General features: G+C 51.4%; 1 protein-coding gene across 1 annotated transcript; it reads right to left on the bottom strand.

Annotated features, from left to right (window-relative positions):
* Nucleotides 1-2,988: 2,988 nt before the first annotated feature.
* On the bottom strand, nt 2,989-19,588 carry RAB4B (RAB4B, member RAS oncogene family). The gene is made up of 8 exons (XM_033158533.1): nt 19,485-19,588; nt 14,379-14,459; nt 13,314-13,428; nt 12,472-12,534; nt 11,299-11,453; nt 9,680-9,775; nt 6,186-6,340; nt 2,989-5,286 (listed from the first exon to the last, which is right to left on the bottom strand). The coding sequence occupies exons 1-7, from the start codon at nt 19,498-19,500 to the stop codon at nt 6,225-6,227; spliced, it is 642 nt and encodes a 213-aa protein (XP_033014424.1). The 5' UTR covers nt 19,501-19,588; the 3' UTR covers nt 2,989-5,286; nt 6,186-6,224.
* Nucleotides 19,589-23,344: the final 3,756 nt, after the last annotated feature.

The following is a 23,344-nucleotide window of genomic DNA, read 5'->3' as shown; positions in this document are numbered from 1 at the left end:
TCTCCTTCTTCCGTCGCTCCTCCTCCGCCGTCCGCCGCCGCCGCCTCCCGCTTTTGTTCGCCCGATCCCGGCTGCGCGGGGAGGAGGAGGAGCCTCGGCCGCCGACGATAAGGCTCGCCCCGGGAGGCGTGGCGACGCCTCTCTGAACATGTGCAGAGCGCGGCGCGCGCGGAGACCCGCCACCGCCGGCGCTGCGAGGCAGGCCGAAAGAGAGAAGGGCGGGGGGGGGGGGGTTCCCGGACTACAACTCCCAGGGGTGGCCAGGAGGATGGGAGTTGTAGTTCGCCAATACCTGGGAGGGGCAACCTTGGGTTCCTTCTACCGGGCTCCGCGCCGCCTTTCTTCTCTTTACGCCTTTTCGGAGCAGAGCAGCAGCGCCCGGCCATAGGATCGCGGCGTTGGCAGGGACCTCACCGGGTCATCTAGCGCAACCCCCTGCAATGCTGGGGGTCTGCTGTCCTCTGCACGGTGTCATTGCGGTGGGAAGGAGGGGAAGAACAGGCAGGCTGTTGCAGGGGGTTCAAGCAGCCTTGGTGGTGCAGGTGTCATCCCGCCCAGCTGCAGAAGGACCAGGGTGCAGTGTATTGGCAACTGCAGATATTTATTTTATTTTATTTTATTTTAAAGCAAGTTTCTAGATCTTACTGTCTGAATAGGAGGGCCACTGTGTGTGGCACAGCAGTTAGTGTGTGGGACTAGGACCTCGGAAAGACCCGAGTTCGAATCCTCACTCAACCATGGGCCAGTCACTGCCTATCTCAGACAAACCTGCACCACAGGGCTGTTGTTGGAGATTAAATGGGGAGGAGGGAAGCCATGTCCCTGCTTTGAGCTCCTTGGAGGAACAGGTGGGATATGAATGCAGCGAGGAGTAGGCACATCTGGGCTGCAACTCCTGTTATTCCTCACCACTGAGCCAAGATGAAGCCAGTGGCTCTGTGTGACTCTCTAAGTTGGCGTTCATTCTCTCGGTTTCTCCGTCTCTCATTGGCCACGAAGGGCCTGCAGGATGAGACCATGCCCTCCAAGCAAGAGGGCAGCCAAGGGCACAGGAGGGGCAACCTCTCCCTGCCAGCTCTGTCCCCTGTCATGGGAATGTAAGCAGAACCTGCTGGATCAGGCCCAGGGCCCATCGAGTCCAGCTTCCAATTCTCACAGCGGCCAATCAGTTGCCCCAAAGGGAACCCCACAAGCAGGATCCGAGTGCGAGAGCAATCCCTGCCCCCCCCCTGCTTTCCTGCAGCTGGGATTCAAAGAGGAGTCTCTCCATCCCCTTGCTGGGTTTTGGCTGCGCTTTTCTGAGCATTTTCCACTCTGCAATATCCTTTTTGAAACAAGGCGACCAGCACTGGACACAGTCTTCCAAATGCGACCGCAGCAGAGATTTGTAAAACGGCATCGCGAGACGTCTCATTCCCCGGGTTAGGATGAAGCGGGGAAGAGTTTGTTTGCGGCAGACTACAACTCCCATGAGGCCAGATCTTGGGGCTGATGGGAATCAGGAGCCCAAGAACATCGAGGGGGCATCATCTCGGTTACCCACCTGCCTGCCCCCCCCCCCAATTCAGTCCATCCCTCTCACAGCTGAAGCCTAGGGATGTTGCTGGACTGCACACATGCCCCTTCCCAGACCTCTGGCTGAGCTGACTGGCAGCACAGTCTTCCCCCACATCATCTCTGAATTTGGAAAAACATTGTGAATACGGTTGGTTTATTGCCCACATTCCCCCCCCACACACACACACACCGAAATCCCAATGTATAATGCACACACACACATAACCGGTCAGAAACCAGGCCAATGGCAGTGGGGTTGCGAGAACATGCAGCCCCGAACACTGGAATTCAATGGGGCTGCCAGTTGGCAACACATGGAGAGTCACAGGATGCCCGCCCCATCCTTGGCACAGATTAACAGACTCCCTTGGAAGGTGGCGGACGGTACTTCGTTTGAGGTTTCTAAGCAGAGGTTGGGTGGCTGTCTCTCAAGGATCCTTTAGCTGTGACTACTGCATTGCCGGGGGTTGGACTGGATGACCCACCGGGGTCCCTCTCAACTCTGCCGGTTCTACAATTCTGATGATTTCCAAGCTGCCAAGCTTTATAGTATCACGTACAGAGATGCAATTACAATCTACATACATTCTGAAGAGCGGTTCTTCATATACAGTTATAACTACGTAAATCTAAATTTCCTCTCCGATCAGAAGGAATGCAATGGGTGACTGGTGTCTAATCAGACTGGACGGAGGAGGCATGGCTGCTACTGGGGGGCAGGATGCTCCTCTCAGTGGTGCCTGCATCCCGTCACCATGGAAACCACTTCATTCTTCTTCTCCCCTCTCCCTCCAAACAAACAAACCTTCCCAGGAACGGCTGAGGCTCAGAGAAAACCAAGTCATTTAAGTCAGGGAAAGTCTTGTCCACTCCTTCCTGGAGGTTTTAGGAGGGAGGGAGGAGAGCGTTCCCAAACTGAAGGTGCTCTCTTATTCCTCAAGCTTTAAGTTTGGGCTGTATTGGCTCGATGGCCGGCTCCATTGGCCTTTCGCCACCAGCCTACGCAAAGAGCTCCCCCGTCGGAACGGGGTGGAAAACGCAAGAGTGCATGTAGAGCCGTGGCAGGAAAACCGCTGTGCAAATATCACGATGCTCTGGGGTGGGGAGCGTGTGAGCCTGGAAAGGGCTGGAGGGATGTAACTGGGACCTTCATCCCTCCCAGACAGACAACCTTGTCTCCCAAGATGCAGCCTTGGGTAGGTGCAGTTCTCAGTATAATAATGTTATTATTTATGTCCCAACCCATCTGGCTGGGTTCCTAGGTCTTTGCCTGGCCACCCATGTTTCGTGCTTTTACTTTGTACATCGTGGAAATTCTTTGCAAATGGGACGGCTCCTTAACTCCGTCAGGCTCTTTTGCCGCTTGGCTAGCAAACGCACACACACACAAACACACACATTCATGAATGAAAGAAGGCACCGCCAGTCTCAAATTTTGGAAAAAGGAAACAAAACGAAAGAACATTTTATGTAGGAGAAATCAAGTTTCACAGCCTTAAACTGGAGGGAATGTTTGCAATTGGAGAGAAATCAACCGGCACATCTGGGCCATAAACTATTTTTTTCATAACCGTTGATTGATAAAAGGAGGGGGGCCACCCCCACTGCCAGTGTCCCCCTCCCTGCCCACCTCAGGGCAAACCGTGAGGGAGGGCTACCTGGAATCGGAGACGGAGAGAGAGATTTGTTTGTGTGGAAGCATTTGGGGATGGGGGCAGAAAGAGGACGGGACCCCCAGGAAGCAACGGGGTGCTTCCACCCCAACACAGAAGTAATAAATAACAGAGTTAAGCATTATACCTTTTGGGGGCGGGTATTTATAAAAGGCAAAAGAAAATTCTAACTAGTTCTCTCTCACTGGCACACCCTCCCCCCCTGCCTGCCTTCTCCCCTCTTGGGACTTTTTAAAATGAATGAGTTGCTCAGCTGATGGAGGGGATGTGGAACCGGGGGGGGGGGTGTCTCTCAAAGCGCCTCTGATACTCCAGCAGAAGGAACGGCTCCCCCACCCGTTGTCAGGTATCTGTAAAGCAAGGCAAGGCAGAGGGAGAGGGGGCAGAACTCCAGCCATGCTCAGAGGCAAGGCCTGTGCACAGGCCCCCAGACCCGGCTCCCCAGTTATCATGCTGGGTTTGGCTTGGTTTGGTCGAGAGCTGGCTGCGCTGGTGGGCCTGGAGGCTGCCATGACACTCAGAACGCCCGAGGGTGTTAAGAGAGACAACCGGAGAAAGACTCTCTGGAGCAGCAGAGGAGGGATGGGAAGTCCCAGGCCAGCATAAGCAAAGGTCTTCAGAGAAGGGATCCCCCATGAAGTGGGCTACCACACGACACTACAAAGGAGAGAGACGGGGGGGGGGGATACTCGGCTCCTAGGCCTTCTTGCAAAAGGCAACAGACACCCGCCTACCCTAAAGCATTTTTCCAGATCCAATCCCGCCTGAGACCTGGGAAGTGCAAGAGTTCTGCTGGGTTTCGAGGACAAGAGCTTGGGAAGTGGGTTTATTTCTGAAGCTGCAGGAAGGGGGGCTCTGCTGGAGGGGCGACCCAAATAACTCCTTGCGGGGGAGTCAAAGGGGAGGGCTCCTGGAGAGGAAAGGGGCTCGCCTTCAGCTCCCGGGCCGGAAAATCTCGCAAGCATTTCGCAGCGGTGCCTGGTCACAGGTTTCGAAGCACGGGAGCCTCTCGCAACACTCACAGGCGACAACCCAAAGGGAGGGTCGTAGGAGCTGCGAGGGGAGGGGGCGCACACACACACACACACGGCTGGCTTCCCATTGCAAGGGGGGTTGTTCCTGAACACATAAGCTATGGCTCATTCTTTGCAGACTCTTCGCTCAGACCGACGGAAAGGCCATCCAGAGGAGAGAGCGACGCTTGTGCAAAACACACACACACACACACATCCCCAAGGAAGGACATTTCTCACGCGCAAAGTGATGGGGACAGGCGAGTTGTGCAGTCAAGGGCGCCCCCCCCCACCTAGCCCCGGAGGGCAAGGGGAGGGCCTGCAAAGGAATCCATGGCTTTGGGGGAAACAGAAGGCGCCCCCTCCAACGGGCACGAAGCAGAGAGAGGAATACACACCCACGGACGTGCAAATTCAAGCTGGGTCCCACCCACAGGGAGGGGAGCCCCATAGAGGCTGCTCAGGAAGAGGGTCTGTCTGGTTTGGCTCCCCAGGCAGAATATTCCTATGAAGGAATCGCAGAGGGGGCGGGGCCCCGCTCTGCCCCGGCAAAACGCCTCCAACCAGGCCGAATTCTCCTCAAAAGGGCGGGGGGGGGGGTGTTAAAATTCACTTGGAGGGAGGTGGGGGGGGAAGGCAAGTTAAATATCTCCAAAGTGACACCAACACCCCACTTCTCGGACTCTCTCGTAGCTCCCCTTCCTCCTCCTCCTCAGCACGGAGCCCACTGACCTCAAAGCCACCAAGAGTCACGGGGGTGGCCAGGAGGAGTGGGGGGGGGCTCTCGGCCGGTGCCAGGGAGAAGCAACCAACCGGCGCCAGAGTCTCCTCCCGCACGATGCCCGCCTGCAAAGCTTCTTTCCGGGGAGGGAGATGGAGGAAGGAGGCGGCGGCAGCAGCAGCAGCGCAGAGATGGAGGGCGAAGGCTTGGGAGAGCGAGGAGGCCAACGGGGCAGGTCGTCCCGGGGAGGAGCAGAAGAGGAGGAGGCGGTGGTGGCAGTGCTTCGTACGGCTCTGGGTCCAAAGCAGGCAGAGTCCCAGCACTGAGAGACAAGAAAGGGGGGGGGAGAGAAGCAGCTCAGGGAACAGCAGCCGCCAGGAAAGAAGGCACCTCCTCTTCCCATGCTTCACTCCAGGGCCTGGCTGCTAAGTCGCCTGCCTCAGTTTCCTCTCTGCAGCCAACAGGTGCCTCATTAACATAGGGCCCCGCTGGATCAGGCCAAAGGGGTGCCACGTAGTCTAGCGTCTGGGCTCTCACTGCGGCCAAATACCCCTAAGAGCCTAGGAATGGCGATAAGACTGCCTCCGGGCCTGGAGGTTCCATAAGGACTGAACAAGAGCCGGAATGCAGGATCAGGCCTGTGGCCCGTCTAGTCCGGCATCCAGTTCTCAAGAGAGGCTAACCAGATGCCCCCAATGGGAATCCCGCAAGCAGGATCAGAGCACAAGCGCCCTCTCCCTTCTCTTGCAGTTTCCAGCAACTGGGACGCAGAATCATAGAATTGGAAGAGACCACAAGGGCCATCCAGTCCAAACCCCTACTATGGAGGCAGAGCAGAGCCATCGATAGCCCTCTCCTCCTCCTCTTTTCAGGCCATCGAGGTAGCTGACCTTTATTTCCTCCTGTGGCAGTGAGTTCCACAGTTCAACCACATGAATGACAACTTCCAGATGTCCTGAATCTTCCCGCATTCGCCTTCACCCGATGTCCGCGAGTGGCAGGGAGAAAGACTTTTCCGTCTCCGCTTTCACCATGCCATGCGCAATTGCGGAGAAGCGGGGACATCGGAGGGAGGGACTCCCCACACCCTACCCCAAACTTAAGGGTCCGGGCCCACTTCCGCCACCCTTGGGACACGGTCAGAGCACTCCACCCCCACCCTGGACAGGAGCATCTGCGGTGGGGCTCCCTCCACAACCCCCCCCCTCCCTCCCAGCTTACCTTGCAAGGCAGTTTTCCAGGCATGCTCTGGCGCCGGCTCTAACAGTTGCATTGCTGCCGGGTCTGTGTTTGGGTCCCTCGCGGTTGCCGCAGCTGTCGCAGGGAAGCGTCCCCGTACTGGATGCCTGAGCCCATCCTCTCCGGGTCAAGTTCACCTGGCAGGGTGTGGGGAGGGCGGGGGGGGGGGGAGAGAGAAAAAGGCAGAGTCACCGGGGCAATTCGGGGGCAGGTTGTAGCGACTGCCCTTCCGCAGCCAGACCATTCCCGATTCCCAAGCGCTTCTCCCCAGACAATGCTTTTTTGCACTTCCGGAACAGGCAGGAAGCCGAAGGATGTGCTTCTCTCCTAACTGAAAGGCTGCACATCAAAGGCCCTGGTTGCCTGGCGGAGACGGGACTAAGGGAATCCAGGTACTGTGCCATGGCTTGGAAACAGAATCCAAGCCCTGGCTCTGCAGGGCCACTCCTATCTGAAGCTCAAAAAAAAAAAAAAACCCAAATGTCTGCATTGGTAAAGCAGCGATTGCTGCTATCCAGGGGGCTGGACTAGATGACCCCTGGGGTCCCTCCTTCCAATCCTACCATTCTCCGATTCTAAACAGCCTGAAAGCCCTGCAGTGGAGCTGCTTTGCTTCCAGTCTGATTGATGCGAGTTTGGTCCTGATAAAACTCCTCCTCCGGCATGGCCGGTTCTCGGCTCTGCGTGCCGCAAGGAAGCGCCTTCCATGCCGGTGTCGGGAGGGATCCCTGCACACTCGGCAGCTGTCAGGAAACCCCCCTCACCCCGACAGGTAGCTTTCCCAGATCCGTTGCGGTACAGGGACCCACCTCCCCCTCTCCGCAGTTCGTCATCCTCCTCCTCTGGAGGAGGAGACCACTCCTCCAGAGGGGAGGGGGAGATGGAAGCAGGGAGTCGGGACAGGGGCTGTGTCAGGATCAGAGCCTCAACACCAAGCAGGAAGTGGGGAACAGGGACCTTTTCCCGCGCTCCGATCGCAACAACGGGAGGAAGGACGTGGAAGGGGGAGGCGGGGGTTTAGAATCCCGCGCCTTCTGTGCTGGACCAAGAACCGGAAACGGTCATTCCCGGACTCTGCTGAGGGATGAGATGGACGTTTTTATTTGAGCTCCACTGTAAATATCTGCACAATAAAGAACTTAGTTGTTAAGAAGTTCGGCTTCTGGCTGATTACTCATGAGCAACCAATGACGATCTGACAGGAGCCCAAGCTGAGAGAGGCAACCTTCTCTGTGCCTTCTGGCACCCAACACTCCCTGCAGCTGCAGGAGACCTGTCAAGAGCGACCAAGTCACCCACCTGCCCCTCCTCTCGAAGGAATCCCCAACTATGCGCCTGTGGGGACCCTGAAAGGCAGGCCGGAAGCCTCCATTGAGCCCCCAGCCCCATCTCCAGGTGCCCCAAAGGCCTTATGAATACAAGCTACAGTGGGTTCCATCTAAGGTGAACCCCCATGAAATTCTTTTACATCTATGGCAGATCTTGCAAGGAATTAGTACCAACGTAGCAGGGAAGGGGATTTTGGACATTCCGTCAGACGGTTGGAATTGGATTTGGCATGCAGCTCTGCAAGCAAACGGCTAGTGCAACCTTAAAATAAAGTTTCTACAAGTTTCTTTTCCATTGGTGCCTAACATGGTGCCTCAATGCCTTTACTGGATTAATGGAACAGTAATGCCTTGCCAGAGGTGTAAAGTGGCGAATTCTGAGATACGACGTACATTCTGGATGTGTCCCCAAAATCAGGAAATTCCGGGAAGATCTAGCAGTGGAAATGGAAGCAATAACTGGCTATGCTCTACATGGATCCTCGAATTTTCCTATTTCAGTATATTAAAGGAACTGTATATGAAGAGGACAGGGAACTAATGCAACATATGTCAGAATTATTATTTGACAGAATGGGGGGGGGGGATATGACAACACCAGCCATGAGAGAACAAGGGAACTAAAATCTGGGACACAAAATGCACTGTGAAGCTCACACAGATGGTGAGAAGCAGATGGGGGGGGGAGAGAGAGAGACGATTTCTTAATTAAGAAATGGAGCCTTTTCATGAGGCACTGAAGAATTTGTGTTACTTGGAACTTTGCAATATTAATTTATTGTGTTCAATTTTGGTAGGGGAATTCTGTTCCTATATGTTTAGCTCTAGACAGATATGCATTTCTGTGAAAGCCATGAACGGGGGGGGGGGGGCAGGTTGATGAACTTTGATGAATATTGATGAACCTCAATATCACCCTCCTTCTTTGTGACATGTTGATGATGTATCAGTGATGTATCAATGCTGCTTCTGGAAAGGTATTACGGTGGTATCTCTGGTTAATAATATTAATAATAATTTATTATTTGTACCCCAGCCACCCTGGGCGGCTTCCAACAAATGTTAAAATACATTAAAATGTCACAGATTAAAAACTTCCCTAAACAGGGCTGCCTTCAGGTATTTTCTAAATGACAGGTAGTTGTTTATCTCTCTGACCCCTGATGGGAGGGCGTTCCACAGGACGGGCACCACTACCGAGAAGGCCCTCTGCCTGGTTCCCTGTAGCTTTGCTTCTCGCAGTGAGGGAACTGCCAGAAGGCCCTCGGCGCTAGATCTCAGCGTCCAGGCTGGACGATGGGGGTGGAGACGCTCCTTCAGGTATACAGGACCGAGGCCGTTTAGGGCTTTCAAGGTCAACACCAACACTTTGAATTGTGCTCGGAAACGTACTGGGAGCCAATGCAGATCTCTCAGGACCGGTGTTATGTGGTCCCGGCGGCCACTCCCAGTCACCAGTCTGGCTGCCGCATTCTGGATTAATTGCAGTTTCCGGGTCACCGGAACAGGATCCATTCCGGAGCCCCGTTCGCAACTTGAGCAGAACGCAACATGAAGCGCCGCGTCTGCGCAAGTGCGCGGCGTGATTCGGCACTTCTGCGCATGCGCGAACCGCCAGACCCGGAAGTAACCCGTTCTAGTACTTCCGGATTCAGTGCATTCATATCCCGTGACGAACACAACCCGCAGCTATCGTAACTAGAGGTATGACTGTATAGGAAGGGAAGGAAGGTCTTAAAAGAGCTTATATCCTATGTTCGGGGTCTTACTCCGTGTGGGAACCTGCTGCACAACAACAATAAAGATCGTGGTCTACTGACTGCGGTTTTGCTCCAAATTACTTGGCTGGAGCTTCCTTCTTTTACTGACTGCATAAAACCTGCGGAGGACTTGCACTCCGATGAGCTGGGCTGTTGAGTAGTCTCTCACCCCGGAATTTTTCCGTAACACTTTCTATTTTTATTTTATGTGACATTTGCCATCGTACTTTGTTGTTATAAATAAAAAATATGCTAATGATAATTTTAAAAATAACCAAAGGGGAGAGAGAGAGAGAGACAAATGACCCCCTAGGAAATCACAGCCATTTTCGCCCAATGTTCATTTTCGTTTGGAGTCGGGCCGGGAAAAGAAACCCCCCCGAGGTACCTGATTCAATTTTGTTCAATATGGTCCGTGCACATTTCAGGAAAGCTTCCTCTACATTCTCCCCGGTCAAGGCGCTGGTCTCGAGAAACATTAACTCTGCCAGGTTAAAGGAAAACAGACACGGGATAAAGGTGATAAATTTTGCCCAGCCTTGGAAGATGAAGCAGAAGAGGTGTGAGGAGGAGGCAGCCCCTCCTCGCCCAAATCCGGGAGGGGGGGTGGATTTCCTAGGGAAGATAAAAGCAAAAAGGACCGGGGCTCCCCCCCCCAAAAAAAACTGAATTAAAAACTGCAGGTCTCCCGGATTCTGGTCTTCCCCCACCCTCCTCGTCTCAAGAGTTAGCAACAGGAGGAGTCACAAAATGCCATTACTCATTAACAAGCCGAGAGGGTGCAGGAATCTAGCGGCTGAGCTGCCTTTTGCAAGCCCAGAGAGAGGCAGCCCCAGAGCCACCCTGTGGCGGCACTTCAGCAGCTCCCTGCCAGGCACAGCTCAGCCGGCCGCCCCAACCTCTGTCCTTGGTGGTGCAACCACGAAGGCGGTACAGGAAGGAAGCGCAGCAGCAGCAGCACCTCAGCAAGGTACGCCCTAAACAAGCAGCTGCAACTGGAGGTGAGGAGGGGAAGGGGAGGAAGGGGAGGAATCACTTGCAAGCTAAGAACAAGAAAAGAGTCTGCTGGATCAGGCTAATGGCTTGCCTGGTCCGGCATCCTGCTCTCACGGTGGCCAAATATCCCTAAAGAACCCAGATAGACTGCCTCTGGACCTGGAGGTTCCATAAGCACCAAAGAAGAGCCTAGCTGCTGTATCAGGCCAAGGGCTCGGCTAGTCCGGCATCCTTTTCTCGCACTAACCTAATAAGATGCTCCAATGGGAAGCCCGCGATCAGGATTTGAACACAAGCCCTCTCCCCTCCTGCAGTTTCCAGCAACTGGGATTCAGAAGCATAGCTACCTCCTGTTACGGAAATTATGGGGGAAGGGGGTGTCACCTAAGCAAAGTCTCCTCCCGAGTAAACTCATTTGGGGTATGGAGTGATGCCCTTAAGGGGACCCATCTCTCTGCCATGATCCAGTAGGCGAGAGACCACATACACAGGGAAATGCCTCAGCAGCAGGTAATCTCTGGGTGCTTCAGGAAGCCACTGGGCTAATATCCCTCAACCAGAATCCCATTGTTCTCTCCCAGATAAGTGCTCAAGGTATCCTTGCCAATACTTAACACCCATTCACATCTGCTCAGGGCTATCTTCCTGATACTGCTCTGTTTTCCCCATATGTTAATCTTGTTTTTCCTATATGTTAATCTTGCCTTTCGTGATGTAGTGATGATGTTTCCAAACTGTATTCTGGGATATGATAGGAGTTTTTAAAAGTTCTTGTAACGCTGCTCTGGGTGTGCAGTTTTGACTGTAACCTATTGCACAATAAACCCTGTCTTGTCCTTTGCTCCAGTGGCTGGACTTCTTTTATTTAACTCCGCAGAAACCAGTGGGCTTATCCCCAAGGGCCAGGTGCCTGGGCAGTTCCACACCTGGGATTTTCCGTTTCCTCCATGGATCTGTCAATTTTGGCCCTCCCCCCCCCAGCACCCCGCCGGCACCCCCTGCAGATGTTACCGTTCTCCTGAGCAAAACGAGACGCTTCCAGAAACGTGACTTCCCGGTCAGCATCCAGGTCCTTCTTGTTGCCGCAAAGAATGATGACTATGTTGGGGCTGGCCAGAGTCCGGGCGTCCGTCAGCCAGTTGGTCAAAGCATTGTACGTCTCTCTGCTGCGATACGGGACCAAAATTGGGTTGGGGGGGGTAGAGAGAAGTGCACCCATCAGGCAGGCAGGAGGAAAAAGAGAGCCCTGAGTGGTTAGTGCGTCAGACTAGGGCCTGACAGAGCTCACCAGGGGGGAGACCGTGGGTCAGCCACTGCCGCTCTCAGCATCCCCCAGGGTTGCTATGGGGATTACCGTATTTTTCGCTCCATAGGGTGCACTGGACCATAGGGCGCACCTCGTTTTTAGAGGAGGAAACAAGAAAAAAAATTATTTTTCTGGTTTTCCTCCTCTAAAAGCCCTGGTTTTTTTTGAGGATCAGCTAAAAGTTTTGCAGCTTTTTTGCAAAGGGAAAAGCCCTGTTTTTTTGAGGATCAACTAAAAGTTTTGCAGCTTTTTTTGCAAAGGGAAAAGCCCTGGTTTTTTTGAGGATCAGCTAAAAGTTTTGCAGCTTTTTTGCAAAGGGGTAAAAGCAAAGCTCCTTTTGCAAAGGGGAAAAAGCAAAGAGGAAAAGCCCCATTTTTATGGGGTTCAACTCACATTTCTGCAGCTTCTAAAGGAAAGGGAGCCTTTTCTACAGTTTCCAGACAGGTAATCTAATCAGCCAGTCACATGTCGCTGGGGAAACAAACAACCTCCCTCTGCAGCACATTAAAAAATGGAGGCCTGGGCAAGGGGGCCGGGCTGAAAGGGAGCCAGGATTCTTATCTCTCTCCCGATCTCTTGCTGATCAGCTGCTGAGCGGGTTCCTTTCAACACCCCCTTTTCTCTTTGTAAAATAAAAAGCATGATCCTCTTTTGGCCCCTGGGCAATTCAGCTCCAGGGACCACCATCCACTCCATAAGACGCACAGATATTTCCCCTTACCTTTTAGGAGGAAAAAGTGTGTCTTATGGAGCGAAAAATACGGTAAATGAGGCCTAGGACCTGGGAGAGACCAGGGTTCGAATCCCCACTCGGCAGTGAAACTCCCTGAATGGCTGCGGGGGGACAGTCAGAAAGGAAGGCCACTGCAGAGACGTACCTGGTGATGTCGTAGACCAGGAGCGCCCCGGCTGCACCCCGGTAATAACTTCTTGTTACCGACCTAGGGAGAAAGAAGTTGAAGGTCTCAGATGGGGCTGAAAGGCGGCAGGGTGCAGGCATGCGGTTTTTACGCAGTGATGCTGTAGGGACTTCCGGGGGGGCGGGAGAGGCGCTTGCTTCTGAGCAAAAATGCTGTGCCGATTAGAAGCCCACAGAAGCCCCCTCTCAAGACACAGAGCGTCCCCCTGCCCGCCCACCCAACCCCCACTGCTCATCCATACAGGCCTTGAGCTTCTATTCAAAGTGGGTGGGCTTTGTATCCTGCACTCAGGGGTGCAGCAGAACTGGAAGGGACACTGAAGCCTGGCAAGCTGGTTCGCCGGCCGCAGCCCCTTTTGACAAAGGTGGCTTGACCCCTGGACTCCACGCTCCGGAAGCTTCCAGGCTGCATCACTGCAGTGCACTCTACATGGGGCTGCCCTTGAGGACTACAAAGCCTCGGCAGGTACAAAATGCAATGGCCAGGTGTTTTTTGTGTTTTAATGTTTTGTTGGAAGCTGCCCAGAGTGGCTGGAGCAACCCAGTCAGATGGGTGGCACATAAATAATAACATTATTACTATTATTGTCGGAGGTGTGGCAAAGAGATCAATACCACCGGTCGTTGGCAGATTGATGACCATGCAGCTTCATGAGCAACGGGACTGAAAATCCTGCGATGCGCACTTGCGTGAGTATTTCAAATTTCAATCCCCAGAGATCTGGACACCCGACAGCTTGCCAAGCTGCAAAATGAGGATGGAGACCCCCTCCGAGTCCCACGGAGAATCCTGCTCCTTACCTAAAACGCTCTTGTCCAGCCGTGTCCCAGATCTGCAGCTTGACTGTTTTGCCACCAACGTTCACAACCTTTGATCCAAATTCCACCCCTATTGTGTGGTTGGAATCCTGCTTGACTGTAAAAGTGCAGAGGGGGGGGATGGAATGAGCAATGGGCAGGAAGGCGCAGCCACAGGAAGACTGAAGAACTTCATAAAACTTCTAGCATCTCATGTAAAACACTGCAATTCAGAAGTTACCTGTCCCCAACCCCTGGAGAGAACGGTGCCCGCCTCTCCTCTTTCAGCTGAACAGATTTGGGGTAGAGGGGACAGCAGAAAAGGCGGCTCATATGGTCAGGGTGAGGGAAAAGAGAGGCGTCAGATTCAGGTGCAGGGCACAAGGCTGGCGATGGGAGGAAAGAGAGGCCTCTAGGTTGCTCCTCTGCAGCCTTTTGCAACACAGGAAGGAAATGGCGGGGATCTCTACCTTCCATCTCTGACTCACTGTTCACATCTTTTAGCCAGCCTTAAGTGCTCGGAAGCTACAAACAGCCCTGTCAACATCTCTCTGCGTGGTGGAGGGAGAAAACACACCCATTCCATCAATCTGCCTTGCGCTCCGATAAAATGCAGGGCAGTAATAAATAAAAAAAATAGAGTGGCATTTTTCTGAGAAGATTTACAGCCACCGTCTCCTGTTTTTCAGGCACTTTCTATCATATCCTTAAAAAAAAAAAATCTCATTACCAGTTGCTAGAAACCACAGGAGGGGAGAGGGCTGCTCTTGTGCTCGGATCCTGCCTGCTGGTTCCCAAAAGAGGCAACTGGTTGGTCGCTGTGAGAAGAGGAGGCTGGACAAGATGAGTCATTGGCCTGATCCAGCAGGTCCTTTTTATGTTCTCAAGTGTTATTCCACTGTGCATTTTTAACCCGATTTGCAGAGCTAGCTTTGTTGTTTCTGTCATTTTAATTTGGCATTTAAAGTTGTTTTCGTTATACCGGCTTTTTGCTTCCAACCCCTTGGCGAACTGGCGCACGCCGAGAAAGGTGGGACGCAAAGACGGCGACACACGAAATAAACTTACATTTGTTCTCTATGAACTGGTGGAGGAGGCAGGACTTCCCTGTTCCAGCACTTCCAATCACCAAGAATTTGAAGAGGAAATCTGGAAGGAGAACAAGAGAGAGTGAGAGTGCCCTGGCAATAACAGACTCAAAAATGTATGTAGGTTGGGAAAGACCTGGCCAGGACGCTTAGGAGATTAGCGGGTGGCGCTGTGGGTTAAACCACAGAGCCTAGGGCTTGCCGATCAGAAGGTCGGCAGTTCGAATCCCCGCGACGGAGCGACGGAGTGAGCTCCTGTTGCTCGGTCCCTGCTCCTGCCCACCTAGCAGTTCGAAAGCACGTCAAAGTGCAAGTAGATAAATAGGTACCGCTCCGGAGGGAAGGTAAACAGCTGTCCCGTGCACTGTTTTGGTTCGCCAGAAGCGGCTTAGTCATGCTGGCCACATGACCCGGAAGCTGTACGCCAGCTCCCTCGGCCAGTAAAGCAACCCCAGAGTCATCAGCGACTGGACCTAACAGTCAGGGGTCCCTTTACCTTTACTAGCAAAGAAGACCAAGGTAGTTGGTAGACAAAATGGCAGGACACCGATCCTCCTCCTCTCACACAACAACAGAGGCCTCCCACGTCCAGTGATACAGAGACTACTGCAGCATCGCATGGTAGCCACAGAAGCAATCAGGAATTCACAGGCCCCATTTGTGAGGCAGGAGTCTATTTTGTCTCACTCTGCAACCATTGGACTTCACAGCCACTCCCAGGAAAAATCAACACCTTCACTGCTTAAGATAAGAGCTGCTAGCCCCAGCCCAAGATTAACTCTCCCCTTTTGCCTTCCTCCTCTGTTTACTAGGAAAATATGTTGGGAGCTGATGTTGCACAGCTGTCGGAGGTGAGGCAGTGGCCAGAATACAGGTGAAACGCGAAAAATTAGAATATCGTGGAAAAGTCCATTTATGTAAGCAATTGTTTTCATTAGCTACTGGAGTTTAATATATGAGATAGACTCATGACATGCAAAGCGAGATATGTCAAGCCTTTATTTGTTATAATTGTGATGAATATGGCATGCAGCTGATGAGAACCCCAAAGTTGAAATAGTTAATTTGGTATGAGCTTTCGTGTGCATGCACACTTACCAAGAACAAACTTAGTTGGTCTCTAAGGTGCTACTGGAAGGAATTTTTTATTTTATTTTGTTTTGACTATGGCAGACCAACACGGCTACCTACCTGTAATTGTTAATTTGGGGTTTTCGTCAGCTGTACGCCATAACCGTCACAATTATAACAAATAAAGGCTTGACATATCTCGCTTTGCATGTCATGAGTCCATCTCATATATTAGTTTCACCTTTTAAGCTGAATTACTGAAAGAAATGAACCTTTCCACGATATTATAATTTTTCAGTTTTCACCTGTGGAGGAAAACGCTGTCCTCTCCAGCTGGGCTGCAAAGAACATTCAGCTCCATCTGACAGGAAGAGCCTTGCAGAGAGTGAATTACATTTTTCCTTTCAATGATCCTCAGCCATCGGTCTTTATATGCTGCATCATGGGCAGCACATTCCTCTTGCACTCCTGACCCCCAGCAGCCGGGACTCGGGGCGTTCTTGCTGAAAAAAGCAGGGGAAACTTGGAAGCCCCGAAGAACTCTTGCCCTGTTTTTGCTGCGGGAGAACTGACACAGCTACAGCTCTGCAATCTGAAGGGGCTCAGAATTCTTGCTCCACGTTCCACATCGAGGCGGGCCCAGTTTCTCAAGCTCTCATCAACTACTTCATATTTCCATTCGCACACTAGTCCCTGAAGGATTCAGAAGCGGGACTCTGGGGCAGCTTTCAGAAGCAGCAATTAAGTTATTTTTTTTCGTTCCGGCACCTGGGCAATTCGAACACCCTGCCCCAACATCATGCAGAGGCAGCGATTATGAACATTTGTGCACACTTATATCTGCCATGCCCACTGTTTCCCACCCAGACACCAGACAAGGGGGCTCAGGTCTGAAAAGGCAAACACAGCAAACAGCATTTTCACAGCTGCCGATAGAACCTCTTCAGGTACTGCATTAGTCAGGGCAGATACCCCCATGTATGGGGAGGGAGGGACCCCCTCCCACACATTTAAAGGGACTGTTTTTTACAGCCCTCAACTGGGTTTTATTTGTTCACTTAAGGGTTACAAAACTAAGAGGTATAATTAGCACTGGCTTCCCAACGAAGGGTTTGGAAACCCCACAGACAGTTATGAATTACAGCTATTATTTATCTGTGTAGCCAAAGCCACCACAAAACAAAATACATAAAAAAGAATAAAATACATTATACAGGTAAAATAATTATTAAAAGCACACATTTGGTCAGATAAGAGGAGGCATAGGCAACCTCAGCCCTCCAGATGTTTTGGGATTACAACTCCAATGATCCCTAGCTAACAGGACCAGTGGTCAGGGGTGATGGGTGATGGGAATTGTAGTCCCAAAATATCTGGAGGGCCGAGGTTGCCTATGCCTGGATGAGAGTCTGCTCCCTTGAAGGATTTAACTTATAATTCCCGCAAAATTTTATCCTTAAAATTGCCACTCCAAAGGCAAAACAGGCCACATTTTCAGGGGTGTAGGGGGACCTGTTCCCGAATAAAAAGTTAACCAGATACCCAATCGATCTCTCGACTCTAGAAAGGTGGAGCTCTAGAATTGTCGAGCTGTCGAGCTGGAAGGGACCCCCGAGGGCCATCTAGTCCAACCCCCTGCAATGCAGGAATCACAGCTAAAGAATCCCCAACAGATGGCCACTTAGGAACTTCCATTGAAGGAGAATCCACCACCGCCACCTTCCGAGGGAGACTGCTCCACTCTCCTGCCGTCAGACATTGAATTCGTCTGGTCAGAAACTGTCATGAGTTAGTGTTTAAACGACACGTAATCCCCAGTTCTTGGCCAGGCCATACATTCCTGCAGCATTCCCAGTTTCAGCCGTGCACTGACCACTTTTGCAAAAAGAAAAAGGCATTTCCGCTCCAAGAACCTTCAATTTACTTTGAAAAGCCAGGTGGGCAGCTAACCCCGTTGTCTGTCACGGGGCGTTTATGCTGCTGCTGGATCTTGCTCACCTGCCATGCAGGTAGTAAGGGTATCATAATTAGGGCTGTGATGTGGGCTGCCGCTGCTTCTTTCCCCAGCGGGGTTTGTTATTTTTTCCAGGATGTGCGACTTCTGTGGGCTGCATGGAAGAAAAGGGACCTAAGCCTCCTTAATGGAACATAATGAGGGTCATTACTGGGGAGGTGAAGGATTTCAAATAAGAAAAAGGGCATAATTACACCCTCAGCCACCTCTTCCCGCTTCCCTCAATTTAGGGAGCGCAGGGGAGGCTAGGAGAGACAAATGTGCTCCAACCAGCCCAGCCAGTGTCACTTGCAGTTCTGTTCACAACAGTCATGTTCTGAGAACAGGAAAACAAAGACAGGCAGCGATTCTGCTGAGCTGCAATGCAAAAAAAAAAAAAAATACGTTCACTTCTGAATCGTAGAGTCAGAAGAAGCACCCAAAGGTCATCTAGTCCAACCCCTTGCAACGCAGGTCCAACCTCTGCTTTAAAATCTCCAAGGAAGGCAAGTCCACCACCTCCCAAGGGTGTCCAATCCTCCGTTGAACAGCTCCCACCCTCAGGAAGTTCTTCCTAATGTTGAGTCGCAATCTACTTTCTTGTAAGTCGAATCCATTGGTTCGGATCCTACCCTGCCAAGCAGCAGAGAGCAAGCTTGCTCCTTCTTCCACGTAAAGGGAGTCTTGCTCAGGTTTGTTTCTTGGCTGTGACCCAGCCCATCTTCTGGGTGCCTGGGCAAGTCACTGGGCAACCTTCTTGGAAGAGGGTTGGAGGGAGGTGCAAAGAGAATCACTTTGGGGTGGCAGGTATGGAAACTGCAAGGTTATCCTGCCAGGTTGACAAGGGACTCGGACACAAGAATCTCTAAGCCAGCCTTAGGAAAACACAGGAAATTGCCTTGAACCGAGTCAGGCTCATTGGTCCATTGGTCCATGTAGCTCAGTATTGTCTACACTGACTGGCAGGGAGGGAGTCCTTCTCAGCCCTGCCAGGAGCTGCACGCAAAGCAGCTGCTCTGTACCACTGAGCTATGGCCCTTCATCGCCTACCTCAACCTGGCGCCCTCCTTGATGCTTCGCCCTATAACTCCCGTCAGCTCAGGCCACAACAGCTGTTGGCACCCACAACATTTTAACCCCCAACATGCCCAAGATAAGCCCCCCCTCCCCCAAATATTATTATTTATTGAATTCATATACCTCCCTCCACCCAAAGTTCACAGACCAGTTTAGACTATGAATATGCAAAAGGTGTAAAATTCATTTTATTTTATTTTAAAAAAAACAATATTCCCCTCATGGACCCCCCCCACCCACTGTCCTAGTAGAGATCCCAGCAGCTGCTCCGGCAATAATAATAATAATAATAATTTATTAGGTGCGTTTGCCTCTCTTTAACCACGGGGCGGTTTTCAAAACAGGAACGCAGAACGGGAACACAAAAACACATCGCGAAAGAGACAAAACTAAACCAGCGACACCCTCCACACACACCTCGCCTTATCCCTAAGCTCAGAAGGAGCCCCCCCCACGCCCCTTGGCCTTGCCTGCCTCACAGATATAGCTCCCTTCCGCAGAAGGGAGGCCAAGACACACACAGCCCCCCCCAAAAAAAAAATCCACCCTCCGCCCCTGCTGAACCCAATAGAACCCCCCCCCCCCCAATTAAAAACACGCCCAGGAGGCAAGCGGCGCCCTCCCCTCCATAAAAAGCCCCTTTGAGGTAGCACACGAGTGGGGGCTTCTCCACACACACACAACCCATCCTCACCACAAGACAGACCCCACCCCCCGGGGGAAAAAACCCCCATCACAATCTAAGTGATGATTTAAATAAACTTATTTTGGAAAATGACAATAGGGACAACATCCGCCTTACTCCCCCCCCCACTCCCAACTTATCCCCCCCCCCCAGGCTCACCCTGGTCCGGCTTCCCCCTCAAGCCCCCTCCTTTGAACCCCCTCACCTATTCAGGAAAGACCCCCCCCCGACCCTCTTTCCTCTCTCCCTCGCCTCTTTACCGTAGGTCTCGGACATGGCTGGGCCTGCGGGGAGCTGAGGGGGAGGCGTCCCCTCCTCTCCTCCTTCCTCTTCTCCTCCTCCTTCCTCTTCCTCCTCCTCCTCCTCCTCCTCCTCCTCTTCTTCTTCTTCTTCTTCCTGCCCGGAGCCTGGAAAGCGCTTCGCGCAATATGGCGGCGCCCAGGCGCTTCCGGGTTGTCGCGCTCTTATGGTGTCTTCCTCCTCCCGCGGAGCTTTATGGCGTCACGCGGCCGCCGCGCCCGAACCGCGGGCGTCGACGGCGCAAGCGCGCCCCGTCCAAGCCACGCCCCTTCTCTCTCTTTTTCCGCGCGCGGCTGGAGCCAGAGCGCCCCCTGGCGCCGCGGCGACCGAAGTACAGGCCTTGGTGGGCTGAATGAATTAATGAATGAATGGCGCGGGCTCCTTCCGTTTTCGGCTTCTATTATCACCGTTTCATTTTGCAATGTGTTATAAAAGCGGGCGGAACGGTGATGACGACGGACAAAGTTTAAAATGTGGAAAACAAGAAGAACGTATGTTTATTTATTTTTTATTTTATTTTTAAAGTAATTTTTCTTCATTTTTCAACAACATCAAAAGAAAATCATACATACAAACAAAGAAAAAAAGAAAAGTAAACGTACTTACAATTATTCATACTGACAATTATTCAAAACATACTAACATTTTTTTTAAAGTAGAACTTAACATTCTTATAATTCTTATAGATTTTATGAGTATACCTGGTTTCTGTATTTTTGCAATTTCCAAAGAACATATGTTTAAAGAATATTGGAAAACGTATATTGAATATATGGGGGGGGGGGGATTGTGTACATTTGAAAACGTCGGCAGCATTAAGATAAATTCAACAGTGTGAATGAGTTTTGATGGGTGTAATAATGGAATACTGGATGGTTTAGTTTATATGAAATATGCAGGCATTTATGTTATACAAAATGAACCATGGAAATTTGCCATTGATATTTTAAGGTTGTTTAAATGAGTATTTTAAATTGTAAAACAGAAATGTTACGGATGGAAAACAAAACCTATAAAATAAAACGAGTGCAGCTTCAGGTTGGTTCAAGTAACACAAGTCCAAGTAAAAGATTATTGTCGTTTTCCACAATGGTTAATTGATGTCTGTGTTTTTCATAGATAGATAGATAGATAGATAGATAGAATGATTATGGTTTGCTATTCTGTTTTTTTTTAGTACAGCAAACCATATTGAGCTATATTCATATTATTGACATAGCATAGAATTCCTGGCTCCCTCCACTGTCCCTCATAGAAGACCCTTTTACCATCCTGGTTTCTCTCCTCTGCTCGCCTTCCAGCTGGCCAGGGGGGTCCTGCTTAGACTTTGGCACCCAGAACAGCACCCAGGATTCCAAGGCCAGAAATCAATGTCAACTTCCCGGAGCTCCTGTTCCTGGCTGGAAGCCACAGGAGAGCAAAACCGGCCTCAATCTGCTTCACAAACACAAATCTGTTTTCAATCTGTAGTGTAAATATTCATCTGTTCCTCTTTAACTCAGTTAAACTATCTGCCTTGCGTGTAGATAGTTCTCCACTTCAATCCCTGCAGGGAGCAGGGTTCTTGAAACCCTCAAGAACTGCTGCTGCTGCCAGTCAGTGTGGACAATACTAACTGGATGGGCCCGCGGTTTCACTCAGCAGAAGGCAGCTCCCTCTTTCTCTCTCTCTCCCTTCCTCGTGAGACAGGAGGAAGGAGTCTCAGTCTCTTGTGTTATTTCAATTTTTGCACGCCACCTACATTTTCCAAGCGAGACCTTCAGAGGAGCTCTGCAGGTAGGCCAAAGGGTGCCTGTCTGAGTCCAGCATCCTTCTTTTCATGGGCATAACCAGATGCCTCCGCAAAGCCTTCCAGCAGAATATCTCCCCATCACTTGCCAGTGTGCCTCTGATTCTGATTTGATTTTACGATGTATTTTAATTGATTGCTTGATTTTACGGTAATATGTTATATATTTGATGGTAGCCGCTCTGAGCCCGGTTTTGGCCGGGGAGGGCGGGCTATAAATAAAAATTATTATTATTATTATTATTATTATTATTATTATTATTATTACTACTACTACTACTACTACTACTATCCCAGAGGTTGTGTACCGCCTTCGATGTCCTTATCCTCCAGGAATCTGGAGAAGGAAGCTGCCTCTGAGCGTACGCAAAGCGGATTTCCTCCAGATTGGATTCAACACATCCCACCCTCTGTGCGCTTCCGAGTCAAGGGGTACTTTTCCCGCAAGGAACGTGCCACTGGTAGCAGGTGCATTGCTAGGGGGTCAGACTAGATGACCCATAGGGTCCCTTCCAGTTTGGTGATTCTATAGGGGAATCTGTTGGTCTGAAGCTCAACATCAAAAAAACTAAGATCATGGCCACTGGTCCCATCACCTCCTGGCAAATAGAAGGGGAAGAAATGGAGGCAGTGAGAGATTTGACTTTCTTGGGTTCCATGATCACTGCAGATGGTGACAGCAGTCACGAAATTAGAAGACGCCTGCTTCTAGGGAGAAAAGCAATGACAAACCTAGGCAGCATCTTAAAAAGCAGAGACATCACCTTGCCGACAAAGGTCCGTATAGTTAAAGCTATGGTTTTCCCAGTAGTAATGTACGGAAATGAGAGCTAGACCATCAAGAAGGCTGATCGCCGAAGAATGGATGCTTTTGAATTATGGTGCTGGAGGAGACTCTTGAGAGTCCCGTGGACTGCAAGAAGATCAAACCTATCCATTCTGAAGGAAATCGGCCCTGAGTACTCACTAGAAGGACAGATCCTGAAGTTGAGGCTCCAGTACTTTGGCCACCTCATGAGAAGAGGAGAATCCCTGGAAAAGACCCTGATGTTGGGGAAGATGGAGGGCACAAGGAGAAGGGGACGACAGAGGATGAGGTGGTTGGACAGTGTTCTCGAAGCAACTGGCATGAGTTTGGCCAAACTGCGGGAGGCAGTGAAGGATAGGCGTGCCTGGCGTGCTCTGGTCCATGGGGTCACGAAGAGTCGGACACGACTGAACAACAACAATAGGGGAAACTCACCGGCTTGCAGTGCCCACTTCCGGCAGGAGGTGGTAGCCTTGAGTTACCTTTGTGTAATAAATTGGGTCAGGAACCTGCCTGGAAGGTTGCTCCATCCCCTGTTGCGAAAGCTTAAGATGCCTGGAGCCAAAAGACAGAGTGTTTTTCTCCTTTTGTAACACCAGGGCAGGAACTTCTCTGAGCTTGCAGAGCGTGGAGGTTCTTCTGGGGCCTGCTGCACCCTTTCCAACTTCCTTCTCCTCTTGCCACATTTGCATGGGGATTCCCAGAAAGGCTCTTTCCTGACTTCTAACCCAGCTCCGCAAATCCCTGCGTTGCAAGGCCCTTGGTCCCCCTCCCGATTCCGTGGTTCTCTAGGTTATGGGCCCCAGAACTGGCCTACAAGAACCAGGAAGACGTTTTCTGTGCCCCCAATATGAGTGCGGTGAAATGCAAATTGTAAAAAAGAAGAAAGGACCCCTGGGCATGGGCAGAGATCCACCAGCACCATGCAAATGCAACCCGTTCACCTGCGCCTGGAATTTAAGAGCCTCGAAGGGCAGATCCCGACTTGCAGATCCCGTCTCTTGTCTTGAGGAAATTGAGCCCTGTGCAGGACATACCGAGAGTGCCTCTGAGCTGCTGCAGAGTGCCTTTCCCTTTCATCTTTCCAGGCAGTCCGCACACACCTGGGATTCAGGGACAGAGTTCTTGAGGTTATCAGAGGGCCTGCCTTCATGGTTATTTCAGCTTCTTTTCCTGCAGGTGTAGCCAACAGGGCACCCATGGGTGCAGTGGCACCCTCGTGG

This window comes from Lacerta agilis, chromosome 8 (genome assembly GCF_009819535.1).
Source record: "Lacerta agilis isolate rLacAgi1 chromosome 8, rLacAgi1.pri, whole genome shotgun sequence".
NCBI classification, from domain to species: domain Eukaryota; kingdom Metazoa; phylum Chordata; class Lepidosauria; order Squamata; family Lacertidae; genus Lacerta; species Lacerta agilis.
Note: the sequence above shows the minus strand (reverse complement) of the source record. Positions and strands in the feature narration are given on the sequence as shown.

Bases quoted from the DNA above. Each gene is read 5' to 3' on its own strand.
- RAB4B (XM_033158533.1), bottom strand. The intron at 13,429-14,378 runs GTAAGTTTATTT...GCACTTTTACAG, and splicing joins CCAGTTCATAGAGAACAAAT to TCAAGCAGGATTCCAACCAC. The intron at 9,776-11,298 runs GTAACATCTGCA...TTAACCTGGCAG, and splicing joins TCGTTTTGCTCAGGAGAACG to AGTTAATGTTTCTCGAGACC.